We start from the raw sequence: 14,376 nt of genomic DNA, 5'->3' as shown, positions 1-14,376 counted from the left end.
TCTCTCTGCTTTTTCTCATAGTAGCTTTGCCTCATCTGTTCCTGTTTGGCTGTGAGAGAAATATCAGCTATGCTGCTGCCATCAACACCTTTGTTTCTAGATATATTGGAGATTGGCCTGTTTTCCAGTGTAGTCCTGTTTCTCTGACTGTGACTTGGTGGATGTGCTCTCTTCATCCTCTGACATGGGAGCTGGCTCGGAGCATGCCCAACATTTCGTCGCCTATTTTTGCTTTGGCACGACAGCGCCACTTACAGGCCTGGCATACATTTTGCAGCGTTTTCATGCATTCGTGTGGACGATCACATTTATTTTACGTCTCCGTCTTTACGACAAACGTTCTGGAAAATATTAGCGTTTCGTGTTCGTTTTGACTTTGTGTGGACGGGGCATAATAGTTTGGAACAATTTAGTAGTAGCTTTACAGATCCAGCAACAGCACAGTGATTTGAGAACCATATTTTAACATTTTGTTTTGACCTATATTTTACCAGTAAATAAGGTATTTTTTCCCTTTTCCAGGACTCTGTTACTGTAAGATATAATCTGCTGTCTTATTTTTGCAGTTGACCCAGAATGCTGTTGCCCATGTCCACTCTAAAACTAAGAAAGAGGATCATGTCACCTCAGTTCTAAAGTCCTAACATTGGCTTCATAGATCTCAAACAATAGATTTAAAAATACTACTGTTTGTCTATAAAGCCATTAATTGTCAAGGGTCAGAACAAGGGGGCCCAGTTTTCAAAGGAGACAGATTTTTTATAAAACTTTATTAGGAAAATGGATCTATGATGAATAGCTAGCTCTAGAAATCCCACAGATACGAGAATTTTCGTCAGCTTCCAATCCCCCCAACAGTACTTATCAACTCATGAATCCCTTTTCAGATGTAAATGCCCCATTAGTGCTGTGGCTGGAGAACTATTCAACCCCCTTGAGTTTCGGTTTCAGCTAAAGTCTCTCTCTTTGAGACTCTTTTACTTGAGAGCAGGGGGGGAAAAATCATATTTGTACTTAATATAACTAGGTCTACTTCAGTTTAGTGTCGCCAACAGCGCAATGATTTCACCGCAGCCACCAGCGCAGCAATCAGATGATAACTGATCTGTACAATGAAAATAGCTGCTTGAGCTGGAACGCTGTAGAAACAAACAATATTTATACAATAATAACCATTATTTATTTGGGGGGGAATATAACTCAAGCGATCTCTCCTCTCTCTCTCCTTTCTCCTCCACTGCAGACATGCAGACAGCATGGTGAAATTGCAGTAAAGTTGGCAATATATTCAGATTCTGCTTTTCCGGATTAATAACTCGGAAGATGATTTATTCTACAAAGCAGACACCTCTCTGCAGCAACAGTAAGGCAGACAGTGGGCTACAACCGTAGTTTCCAAAAAGTGAGTCTCCTATCGCGCTGGGAGAATTACATTGGACCCTATGCAGAGCTCGCTGCTCCGCAAATGCTCCATCTGCAAGTTGCAAAATAATCAGAGAGAAATATTCAAAAGCCTCACCAAGTAGAGGTGGATTATTATCACATGTATTGGATTCGAAAAATAATACTTTTCTGAGGACTTTCCAAAAGCCTAAATGACAAATGGCACCTCTATTCTATTATTAGAATAAGTATAAAATGAGCCATGACTACACTATAGATCACTATACTGCCTCCAAACTTGTATGGTACACAGATAACCTCATCTGGATCATACTACAACTCTTACTTTGGGAAGATAGGCCAAACTGAATTTTTGGAGATTTTTTTGTTTGTTATTATAAGCGTATAATAGCCAATAATTATACTTTAGATCACTGTGGTGCCTCCAAACCCAGGTAATCTCATCTAGTTCAGACTAAAACTCTTACTTTGGGAACATGTGCTAAACTCAAAAGCCAAAAAACTAAAAGGAGACAGATTTATTTTGTCAAATTGTCTAGAGCTGTTCTAAACAAAAAAAGAATTTGTTTAGAACAGCTCTAGAAAATTTCATATTTTAAAGTGAAGCCTTAAAAACAGTAATAAATACTTTTGAAAAATAGTTATATAAACATGTGACTGTATATTTAAAGTTATAACATTCTTTTTTTTTCTTACTTTGGGAAGAAAGGCCAAACTGTATTTTGGAGATTTATTCATTGTTATTTTAAGCCTATAATACCCAATAATTAAACTATAGATAATTGTAGTGCCACAAAACTTGTATTACACATAGATAACCTCATCTAGTTCATACTATAACTCTTACTTTGGGAATATGTGCTAAACTCTATTTCTTTTTAGGTTTTTTTCATTGTTATTATAAGCAGGCCTGGTGTGCAATCTCTGCAACAGGAACCACAGCACTGAGCGATGTGTGCACTGCACAAAGTATACCTCTCACAAATGCAGAAAGGACTCATGTTGGGTTTGTAAAAACTGCTAAATGGGAAAATTGTAGCTTCATATGTTGTGCTTTTCCTTGGGTGAAATAAATGTTACTTCAGCACTGAAATCATACTGTTTGTCATTCTCTAAGCTGAAATGTTGAATCACTTGAAAAGGCGAGAACAGACAAAATACAATTATTCTCTAAGTTGTACCTTCTTTCACTTGTACCCCATTTACACTACACTTGAAAAACCATGCCGAGACCGGTTCGAGCTCAGTTACTGAGATAACTTATCGTGTGTAAATGGAAAGCAAACTGAACTGAACTGAGCTAGACACAACCGAACCGAGTTAACTGCCGACCAGTTCCAGAGGTGGGCCCGGCTCGGTTTTTCCCTGGCTCGGTTCTCTGATTACAAGAGCGCGTGAGCAGAATGCGTCATCTCCGTCTGGCTGCACATCGCTATTCATACTCCATTCCAGTAGTTAGCGGTAATACCCCTCCGGAAGTTGCTTGCCAGCCAACACAAAACAGAAGAAGAACAACAACTAAAAACATCTACGAAAGGTTGCGTCTTCGCCTGACATTCCGCAAACACCAAAGTAAAGCAATAATAATCAAGCATAACTTTGTGAATGTGAAGGGCGCCGCCATTTTGATTTGCTTGATTCCCTCCTTCTTCGTCTTCTTCTTGTGTTTTATGGCCGTTGGCAAACAACTTTTGGTGCATTACTTCCACCAACTGCTTGATTTCCTCCTTCAATACTGGCAGTAATACCGCATGTCGTCATTAGGAGGCGAGGAGTCGAGGAACCGAGTTAGCGTGATGTGTAAACGGTCGTCATAACCGAGCTCGGCCTGGTTAACTGATCCAAGCTAGGACCGGTCTCTGCATGGATCGGTTTTTCAAGGGTAGTGTAAATGGGGTAAGTGAGCTTTGCAATATAAATATGTTTGTTGGTGAATGGACAATATAAATAGGCTCTGCCTTGCTGTGTTGGAAAAGCATGGCTATGACCTGTTCTCAGCTCAGGAACTAGGACCCATATGATATCTGGTTGTTCAATAGGTTTGCCTAAATAAAAGATTTAGATATTACTTGTCAAGATATTCCTGCAAAAGGTCTGATGTTTTAGGGGAAGGTAGTGAAAAGTGCTTGGGGCATGGTCTTGTTCTGATGCCAGTTTGTTTCAGCCTTATCCAGTCTCATGTAGAAGGGCTGGTCATATCACAGGTTATTTGCATTACAACAAAGATAGTTAGCAAGGTAGAGTGAATACACAAACTTGAAGAGGGGAGGGGGGCTTGCAGGAAAACTGAGGCCCCGTCCACACGAAGAAGAACCCTGGCCTAAACGCACAAATTTTTCACCAAACCAGCCTCTCATCCACACGAAGCCGGCGTTTCGGGGGTCTGTAAACGATCATTTTTTTATTCACCCTTCAGAGTGGGAAGATTCTGAAACGCCGTTTTCGCGTTTCCATCTTTACGCCCTAACCGTATTTTTTTTTTTTACACGCATGCGTCATAGCGTCGCCTCTCAACAAACAAGCGCGACGATAGTATCACAACAACAATGGCGCCGTACTGTGTTGAATGGTTGCTGCTCATGCTACTCACCCTGCTGTCGGGCTTACAGCAGAATCTTCTTCTTCTGGGATATCTCCAGGAAGAACAGAGGAATATAGACGACATAGTTCATCACCTCAATATGACTGAACCACGGAAATGGACCCGCAGGGCGACCAGGCGAAGGTTTTGGGTGAGGCCTGGCAGAACCAGTAGCTGGTGGGACAACTTTGTTAATGGTGTTGTTCTGGACGATGAATGGAAGGCAAACTTTCGCATGTCACGACAATCTGTTGCCACGCTCACCGATGAAATACGCCCATACATTGAATGCCAAGAAACGAACATGAGAGCACCTATGGAGCCGCTGAAAAAAGTAGCAATGACCCTTTATTATTTAAGTGACGAGGGCAGGCTCCGAAAGACTGCTAACGCCTTTGGTGTATCGCGGCAGGCTGTTTCCGTCACAGTCAGGCAGACCTGCAGGGCCATCTCCATTCACCTTGGTCCCCGGTACATCAGACTACCCTTTTCAGAGGATGCCGCCACGGAACTGGTCGACGGTTTTCAGCGTGCTCATGGAATGCCCCAATGCCTGGGAGCAGTTGATGGCACACATATTGAAATAAAACAGCCATCGGTCAACTCCACGGACTATATAAATAGAAAAGGTAAAACACCCTAAATGTCCAGGCGGTGTGCGATTATAAGTACCGATTTATGGACGTTGTTATAAAGTGGCCTGGAAGTGTGCATGACGCACGCGTGTTTGCTAACTCGGAGGTAAATCAGTTCATGAAAACCGGAAAGATTCCTACTCTCAAACGGCAGATTGTGGATGATGAAGATCCCATACCAATCTTCCTCCTTGGAGATCCAGCATATCCGCTTCTGCCTTATCTGATGAAGGAGTTTTCCAATAGTGGATCATCGCCACAAGAGCAGTACTTTGGGCTCTGTTTATGTAGGGCACGTATGGTTATTGAGTGTGCTTTTGGCCGCCTGAAAGCTAGGTTCGCTGCACTCAGAAGGCCGATGGACATAAATATGACTGACCTGCCTTACATCATATATTCTTGCTTTGTCCTTCATAATTTCTGTGAGGCCGCCAAGGAGACCATGGACGAAGTATCTGTGTTAGGAACAATGCAAGGAGAGATGGACTCTCAGCCTCCCACACAGAGCAACAACTACGTCACTGACTGCAATGAGGGGGAAGGAAAGAGAGTGAGAAGAGTTGTCATGAAGTACCTTGATCCTTAAAAACTAGGATAGTGGAAATGCTATTGCATATGTATTGCATTGTGACATTTACTTGCAGATCTGCATTTGGGAAAAGATTTGCAAGCTTTTGAACAGCTACTATATTTACTTTGTATATAACAATTTGTATGACTACCAGTCCTGCCTCCATATTACCTGTGTGCAGTTATTTTTGGCCTGAGTAACAAAAAAAAAAAAAAATAAATAAAAAAAGGTTGATAACCACAACTTGTTGATTCCACTTCCAAGCTCAAGATATTTACTTTGTATATAAGTATTTTCTATGACTACTAGTCCTGCATTCATATTACCTGTGTGCAGATATTTATAGCTAGAGTAAAAAAAAAAATACATAAAAAAAGGTTGATAACTACAACTTGATTCCACTTCCAAGCTCAAGATATTTACTTTGTATATAAGTATTTTCTATGACTACTAGTCCTGCATTCATATTACCTGTGTGCAGATATTTTTAGCTAGAGTAAAAATAAATAAATAAATAAAAAAAGGTTGATAACTACAACTTGATTCCACTTCCAAGCTCAAGATATTTACTTTGTATATAAGTATTTTCTATGACTACTAGTCCTGCATTCATATTACCTGTGTGCAGATATTTTTAGCTAGAGTAAAAAAAAATAAATAAAAAAAGGTTGATAACTACAACTTTTTGATTCCACTTCCAAGCTCAAGATATTTACTTTGTATATAAGTATTTTCTATGACTACTAGTCCTGCATTCATATTACCTGTGTGCAGATATTTTTAGCTAGAGTAAAAATAAATAAATAAATAAAAAAAGGTTGATAACTACAACTTGATTCCACTTCCAAGCTCAAGATATTTACTTTGTATATAAGTTTTCTATGACTACTAGTCCTGCATTCATATTACCTGTGTGCAGATATTTATAGCTAGAGTAAAAAAAAAAATAATTAAAAAAAGGTTGATAACTACAACTTTTTGATTCCACTTCCAAGCTCAAGATATTTACTTTGTATATAAGTATTTTCTATGACTACTAGTCCTGCATTCATATTACCTGTGTGCAGATATTTTTAGCTAGAGTAAAAAAAAAATAATTAAAAAAAGGTTGATAACTACAACTTTTTGATTCCACTTCCAAGCTCAAGATATTTACTTTGTATATAAGTATTTTCTATGACTACTAGTCCTGCATTCATATTACCTGTGTGCAGATATTTTTAGCTAGAGTAAAAAAAAAAATTAAAAAATGGTTGATAATAACAAATTGTAGATTCCACTTCCAAGTTCAAGACATTTGTGAGCGATCTTAAAGTTCCACTTGACTTGTATATTGACAAATATAGATATATTAAATGTTATGCTTAAATGCAATAAATGAAACAAATGCACACTCCAGTATGGCTTTTATTAAAGTGAAACAGTTGTTAAAGCTGGGTCACAGAACCCAGGCTGTGCAAAATCAAAAGTACAAAAAAACTTGGTTCTTTTCCGAGAACTGAACAATTCACCCGGGTGATGTTGTGCTACATTATAACTGTATTAAAGTGAAACAGTTGTTAAAGCTGGGTCACATAACCCAGGCTGTGCAAAATCAAAACAACTAAAAGAACTTGGTTCTTTTCAACGAACCAAACAATTCACCTGAGTGATGATGTGCTACATTGTAACTGTGCAACAGATGAACTTATTCATCTTGAAAAAGTGATCGGGTGTAAGAAAATGAGGGTGTGTTATGTTGTGATGGTTCCTGTGATTGTGGGGTCGTTGGTGTATATCTTCCTGAGTGGAGTGCTGGACTTGGTGTGTGACAGTGGGCTGTTGAATTGGATGGTGGATTTGGGTACAACTGTGACTGTTGGTGTCCTTGGAAGTGTCCATAAGCAGTGTTGCTATTGTAGTGACGTGCAGGTGGAGGCTGGAGTAACAGCTCCCTCAGTAACGGAAATCCATCTTGTATGGTGTTGGTGATGTTGGCTATGTTTGTGTTAATTTGTTGTATGTTCTCCTGATTGCGCCTTGATGTCTGCTCCATCAGCTCAAGCATTCTTCTTTTAATCTGAATATCTTCCTCTGTGGTCTCTGTAGGAGTCCTCCTCTTCAGCCTGTCTCCTCTGTGGCTATTCAGCTTGGCCTGAAATGAAATAAGAACATTATATAGTGGGCAACAGTTTGGCATATGTTTGTTGATTTAAAAGGGAACATTACATGGTATTTCAAGTCAGTTACATCTATTAGGCGCACCGTACTATGCAGCTGGTATGTGGGGGTCTGAGCGCCTCCAACAGAAATAGTATGCATAGTTATTAATGATTGCTGTAGTTCACAAAGCAAAGTAAAGTACCAAATAGAGCTCTGTGAAAGAAAAAAAAAGCTGAACGCATTATCAGAAGCAGTGCATAGTTCTTAATGGTTGCTATAGTTCACAAAGCAAAGTTAAATACCAAATAGAAAAAAAAGATTCAGTTTTTTTTTTTTAGAGAGGTCTATTTAGTCTTTTACTTTGCTTTGTGAACTATAGCAATCAATAATAGCTATGCACTGCTTCTGATAAAGCGTTCAGCTTTTCTTTTTCTTTCACAGAGGTCTATTTGGTATTTTACTTTGCTTTGTGAACTACAGCAACCATTAAGAACTATGCACTGCTTCTGATAAAGCGGTCACAGTTTGTTTTTCCCAGTATAAGTATTATAGTCCATTTTTTAGGGCTGTGGGTGAATTTTACAATAAGGCATCTGGGGTTTTACACTGTAGCTGCTTCTTACTTATGACTTTTTATTGTTATTTGTTTTTACTTATTTTGCTATACGTTTGTCAAAGTTTGGTTATATCTGGGAATAACACTTAACATCTGACTCTCTGGGTTACTTTTGTATTAAATTTCTAGTAGGGCGCACCACACCTAAGGGCGCGCCGCACATTTTGAGGGGAAAAAAAGACGTTTATATGCGCCTTGTAGTCATGAAAATACGGTACTCTAATAAGTACATGTAGGGCGTTGATGAAACCTACCTGCAGCATATGTCTGCGCTGCTTGATTACTGGAGAAGGCAGCACACTTTCGGCTGAGACTGCAGATTGCGGCGAGTCAGCGGGCTGATCCGAAGTCTCCGACATCTGCATGGAAGTCTCGTCCAGGTCCGCCGTCTCGACTCCAGATTCAATCGAGCGCGTAGCAGGCGATCCACCCCAGATCTCCTCACAGAGTTCGAAAAACAAGAGCACCACACGCCCAAAGCCACTCTTTCGTCCACTGTCCACCGCTGCTCTGTATTTTACCCTGATATTTTTGATCTTTGCGGTCAGTTGTGCTTTTGTAATTGCTCTGGAGTCCTGAGGAAAGTCACGGTCTGTACAGTCACGTGGATATTGCTCCTGGAAAGCCGACATTATATCGCTGTATTTCGAATGACACGTCTCCCAATCGACACTTTCTTGTAGTCTTTTGACTTTATAATCCAGTGTAACTCGAAGCAGCAGTTCCACTTCATCATCTGTCCAAACAAGACTTGTACATGCTCGCCCAGTCATACTTGCCGCCATCTTTTCTATTCGGTTCTTCTTCTAGGGGTTTTCCAGTTTGGTTGTTGTAGTGCGCATGCCCAACATTTCGTCGCCTATTCTTGCTTTGGCATCACAGCGCCACTTACAGGCCTGGCATACATTTTGCAGCGTTTTCATGCATTCGTGTGGACGCTCACATTTCTTTTACGTCTCCGTCTTTACGGCAAACGTTTTGGAAAATATCAGCGTTTCGTATTCGTTTTGACTTCGTGTGGACGGGGCCTGAAATTCTCCGGGACATCTAGTACTAGGGTGTCTAAGGCAGGAAACTCTGCAGGGCAAGAACACAGGTTAATGACCACATCTATCTGGCTGAGGATGATAATGAAGGTGTGAGTCACTAACCAGGTGGACCTGCTAAACAGTACATTAATGCATAGATCATGGGCACAAATGAAAATTGGAATAAGGGAACTAGTACAGTTGATCTACCCTCAGTGGAAACTAGGGTGTGAGCTGAAGTATAGAAAAAACAGTCTTGTAGAGTTCATCTAGGGCATGTTATGAATAAAAACAAGGTACATTTAAAGATTGTTGGAGTTTAATAAAAACACACATAAACTGCATCAATAGATTCAGATTAAATCTCCACTTTCAGATAAATCTAGTAATTAATCAAATGGTTGTTAGAACAGCAATTGATTAAATTTGATTAAATGTGCTAAGAATACAACATATTTTCAATTTTCAATAATCATAAATGATTTACTCAGATTTTTTTTATATAAAATGTTTTTATTCAGTAGTGCAATGCATTATTAGTGATAACCACATGTGGCTTGTTAACTTTTGGAAAGAAAAACACCAAGAAAGATTAAGTCATTTCATTAATGCAGCATTCGGATAAAGTGAAGAACTACAACGTTTCTGTTTAACCAGAAGAAGTATGAAGTATGATAAGGATCATTCAAAGAAACTATACAGGACATGTAATCTAAACCATGTTATATAATTTCCACCTATTTCCAAAAGAGGGAAGCTTATCTGGAAAAGTTCAGGTCAATGAATGTCTGTTAAACTCTAGATAAATATGTAAACTAACTTTTAAAATTAAAGACTGTTCTTTATGTCCATTTAAAGTTTGACTATTGACTGTCCTAAAGTTAAACAGATAAGGAATGATATACAGCAGCAGTCATTCAAACATCAAATGCCATCCGAATGGCAGCCCATTTCCCTGCAGCCCCCAACAAAATCCCCTCCTGGGCATGCATATTTTTTTTTCTCTGACTCCATCCTTTCAGTGAATTACAGGGTCTGACCAGGAGATAATAATAATAATTGAACTTTATTGATCTCACATTGGAGAAATTTATCTCTGCATTTAAACCATCCCCTTGGGGAGCAGTGGGCTGCCATTGTGCGGCACCCAGGGAGCAGTGTGGGGTTAAGGGTCTTGCTCAGCGACCCAGAGTGGCAGTCTGGGGGAGTGGGGTAGATTAGATGATCTCAGGATTCAAAGCCCTATGCCCTAACCACTAGGCCACCACTCCCCAGATAATGCCTCTCTTTAAATCTTAATCTCCACAAATCATGACAGAAAGAATATTTTAGTACAAAGATTTATGTTTAAAAAGGGATAGAAGGGTAAAAGCCAAGGATCTGCCAAAAGCCCATCGAAGAAAACGGGGACATTTTTAATGGTTACAACTGTAACAAAGCCCATTACTGATACATGAGGTGAAAGATAAAAGATGTGCAACCTTAAATCTTAGAACAAATAAAATTAAACTCCTCTCCACCATTTATTTGGAACCACTTATGTTGTCCTCCAGTGTCCATGGCTCCAGAGATGTTACAGTCATCGACCTCTCCATCTGAGTTCATGGTTCTCTCAGTGACTCCCTCAGGACAAACCCAGATCCAGAACTTCTTAGTGCAGTTATAGCGCAGTGCTAACCAGACAAAAGGAGTCGATGCCTTCTTGGCTTTCTCTTGGACCAATATCTGCTGTTCAAGGGTTTTGATGGTGACCAGATCATGGTAGTGTTCCCTGCAGTAGGATAAGGCATTCGCCCAGTTCATCTTTTCTTGGACCAGGACCAGATTATCTGTCAGTGAAAATAAAAATAAATGTTTGTTTAAGATATGATCCAAAACCAATGCAATTGATAAGAGTTTTGATTTGAAATGGGAAATAAGAGCCATGAGATAAAAGAGGGAACTAAAGATAATGTTTGCACCATCTATCCTAACCAATAAGTAACCTGTTATCTATTCCAGTGAAACCTGTATCAAGCAGTAGCATTCAGATGGAAAAGTCAGAATTTTGGTTTAAGAGACATAGAAGTGTTTATTTACTCTGACATGTTTCCAAGGTTCATGGGCTTAGTGAGGGCCTAAAGTTGCAGTGATAGTTGTTCAACAAACGTTTAGCTGTGTGGGTAAAATTGCTTAAATACACAGAGTCTTCCAGACCATTGTTGCTGTCTGTGCCCATCCCCTTACTGAACAGTAGTTACAATTTCTGATTAATACACACAACAGTATAGATTACTGTTTAAAGGCTCATGTCATATTAAACTGGTTTAGTTCTTAGTTAATGAGACATTAGGACCAAGGAGGGGAACACCCTGCCAGGAAAATAGGAAGGGAAATCCATACATAGCCTGTGAAGTAAAAAAGGACCAGCCAATGCCCTATCCTTAATAAAGATATTCTATTTTTCTTTAAAATGTTTGTTGTTAATAAGCTCCTTCCTTATTTTCTAATCACACTTATTCACTTTCTTATTACTGGGCTAGGAGTTCACCTAGTTTAACTTTCTTAGGTGTTTGTGGGATTGTGTTCTGCATTATTGGATTCTATTATTCAGTTCTGGGGGTTAGATAGGGATTATTAGACAGCCTCTCTTTATACAATCTTTTTATTTTAGAGAACATGTTTGAACTGCTTTGTATCCTTTTATAATCCTAGTCATTAATCTTGTTTTTCAAAATCAATCTATCCTTTCTGTGCACATTTTTGTTTTTTCTCCAACCTTATCTCTGGGAGTTTTCTTTTTGTAAGTGTCCTTAAATACTTTCGTACATTTCTCTTTCCTGAAGGTTTATCATGAAAAAAGTTTCATCCTGAGGCTTTAAAATAATAACGTTTTAATCCCTCCTGGAAAAAGTTGGTGACATTAGAGTAAAGAAATTGAGAATAAATGGGAGACAGTTTGCAGGCTTTGGGAGTAGATATAGAGGCTCTGCTTGTTAGATTTCCCCATCTCATTCATTCATTATCGTTACTGTTTTAATCCCTACAGTAGGAAATTAATTAGGACATTTATTCCCAGCTAGCCTATGTGGAATCTTAAGAGAATCAGTGGGCATCAACTGCTGGACCTTCTAGATTTATCTGATTAACTTTAGTCTTCATTAGTTAAATTTGTTAGTTAGGATCAGTGAGCTTAGCCATGGGTCCAATGGGATGAGAAACAGAAGATTCATTTAGGCTGGTGCCTAAGAAAGTGGCAGAGTTTATATGCTAATATAACTTGAGCACCGGATGAAAAGAAACCTGTTAAGTGATCAGAAGAAATTAAAAAGATAAAGGACTTTGAAGGCACATAAAACTGAAAATTTAATTAAAATAAAATTTTAGATATTAATGGTAAGTACAGAAATGTTATGTGTTAAGTATGAAATAAATCAACTCACCATCATAACAGATAAAAGGTTTTTTCTCTTTACAGTCCCCATTCTTCCATCTGCCTCCATCATCAAACACAGTCATGGCACATTGACCACTGTTGTATTTCTCATCATTAAACTGAAGGTTCCAGTGTCTGAAAGAAAAGCTGCTTCCATCTGACCACTTCCAGGTGTCTCTGAACAGACCAATAAACACCCAAATATCTACAGATAGAACATTCTTCAGTTGTTCTCCCTGTAGCTCCTTTATTCCACTGATCAAATCTGTGTGTTTCTCTCTGCAGTAACTCTGAGCTTCCAGCCAGGTCTTCGATTGTTTAATCAAGTAGAATTTCTCTGGTGTTTTACTTTCTGCAAAGAGTTAAAATTACTGTAGTGAAAAACTGTATAGATCAGGATAAAAAAGGTCAGCAATGCTCTCTCTAGCGACATGGAAACCAAATATAAAAATAGTAAAATAATAATAAAAGCATATTCATATTTTTATATGGTTTCTTATGGATTAATAAAAGAAGTCTTCGAAAATAAGAGAGAAATATTTCTATTCTCACCATTATAGCAAATAAAATGAAGTCTAGTGTTACAAGATACGTCTCCCCATTTGAGAGGATTACTTATAATCCCACAGTTTTCAGTTCTTATATCATTTGGTTCTCCTGGTTTCCAGTTTGTCTCATTGAACTCCACTCCAGGCAGAGACCAGTACCATGTTCTGTCACCATCTGTCTGATCATACAGACCAATCCAAGCTTCATTCATGTTTCCTGCTGAGTTATTGAGGAGTCTCTTCATGTCTGCCATGTTAGACACTGTGGCCAGGTCAGTGTGGTTCTCTCTGCAGTACTGCTGAGCTTCAGTCCAGGTCTTTAGCTCTCTAATGTAGTGATACTCATAAAGCTGACAGACCATCATATTGGGCTGAACTGAAAACAATAGTACCCACAGGATTAATAAGCAACTATAACAGTCTGTGATGAACAAAGCTTTTTTTAAAATTTCATTACAGTTTTATTTAAAGTCTCTTACCGAACAAAATAACCAGAAATAAATCCCACTGCATTTTTCCTCTCATGCATGAATTTATTTTGTTGGTATTTCTGGTTGGAATTTTGTTATTTTCTGTTGGACTAAAAGTAGTATTTTAGTTTTTCGAGTGATTTTTTCTTTAGATGGATGAAAATCTCTATATTTAAAAAAAGCATTAGAAAAACCATGTGTAATTTAAACATTTTTTAAAATGCTCTAGATCAAACATACCTCCACATAACTGAACTCTAAAACAAAGAGAGTTTATTTTTTATAGCCTGATAAATCTCTTTATATTTTTAAAGAAACATTAAACAAATACCTGTAAATAAGAAAAAAAAAATCAGGAACAGTTTATATCATATGTAAATGCTCTAAATCAAACATTTCTCCACATAACTGAACTCTAACTATTAAAAAAATGAGAAACTTACATCTGGATTTGCTCACTGGGATTTCAAAGCTGTTTTATCTTGATGTTCTGTTGAAGGCAGCTCTTAGTAAATGTTCAGTCCTGTTTCAAACAGATCAGTTTTTCTGCCTCAGGAACTGCATCTGAATATTCATGGCTAAAAACAGCATGGCGTGCAGGTATGAGGTTCATTTGCATCAATGACCTGGCATAGATCAGGATGTTATAGAAGAACATGTGAGGAGGAATGAGAACAGAATCCATAACTGAGACCTTTATATATTTTAATTATAAATATTCTTTAATAATAATGCCTTTTATATGTCATTGTCATGTCATTATTTGTCATCTGTTAAAGCTACAGTGTGTAACTTTTGGCGACATCTAACGTACAGACTGCAGACCGCAGCAACATGAACATCTCCCCCCCACCGCTTCTCCCCCCCAACAGTACGGCGAGCGTTACGGGACAAAATGTCTTCCACGACGTCCCCATCACCTACCTTCTCAAGTGATGAGGTTTGTTTACATAGATAATTTTACAG

At 38.6% G+C, this 14,376-nt stretch overlaps 1 protein-coding gene across 2 annotated transcripts; it reads right to left on the bottom strand.

Annotated features, from left to right (window-relative positions):
• Positions 1-10,101: 10,101 nt before the first annotated feature.
• On the bottom strand, positions 10,102-13,944 carry LOC119777858 (secretory phospholipase A2 receptor-like). Of its 2 annotated transcripts, XM_038276865.1 has the most exons (5): positions 13,854-13,944; positions 13,420-13,520; positions 12,945-13,316; positions 12,400-12,744; positions 10,102-10,806 (listed from the first exon to the last, which is right to left on the bottom strand). In XM_038276865.1, exons 2-5 carry the CDS (start codon positions 13,463-13,465, stop codon positions 10,460-10,462), a joined length of 1,110 nt encoding a protein of 369 aa, XP_038132793.1. In that variant the 5' UTR covers positions 13,466-13,520; positions 13,854-13,944; the 3' UTR covers positions 10,102-10,459. The 2 variants fall into 2 exon arrangements, with proteins under 2 accessions (XP_038132793.1, XP_038132794.1); XM_038276866.1 differs by lacking the exon at positions 13,420-13,520 and having other exon boundaries at positions 13,854-13,930.
• Between the last annotated feature and the right edge of the window lie 432 nt (positions 13,945-14,376).

The sequence above is a fragment of the Cyprinodon tularosa genome, unplaced genomic scaffold (genome assembly GCF_016077235.1).
Source record: "Cyprinodon tularosa strain WSP-4 unplaced genomic scaffold, ASM1607723v1 ctg1282, whole genome shotgun sequence".
Taxonomy (NCBI): domain Eukaryota; kingdom Metazoa; phylum Chordata; class Actinopteri; order Cyprinodontiformes; family Cyprinodontidae; genus Cyprinodon; species Cyprinodon tularosa.
This window is presented reverse-complemented; position numbering and strand designations above follow the sequence as displayed.

Bases quoted from the DNA above. Each gene is read 5' to 3' on its own strand.
- LOC119777858 (XM_038276865.1), bottom strand. From the start codon at position 13,465: ATGAGAGGAAAAATGCAGTGGGATTTATTTCTGGTTATTTTGTTCG. The intron at 12,745-12,944 runs GTGAGAATAGAA...AACTCTTTGCAG, and splicing joins TCATTTTATTTGCTATAATG to AAAGTAAAACACCAGAGAAA. The intron at 10,807-12,399 runs GTGAGTTGATTT...TTTCACTGACAG, and splicing joins ACCTTTTATCTGTTATGATG to ATAATCTGGTCCTGGTCCAA.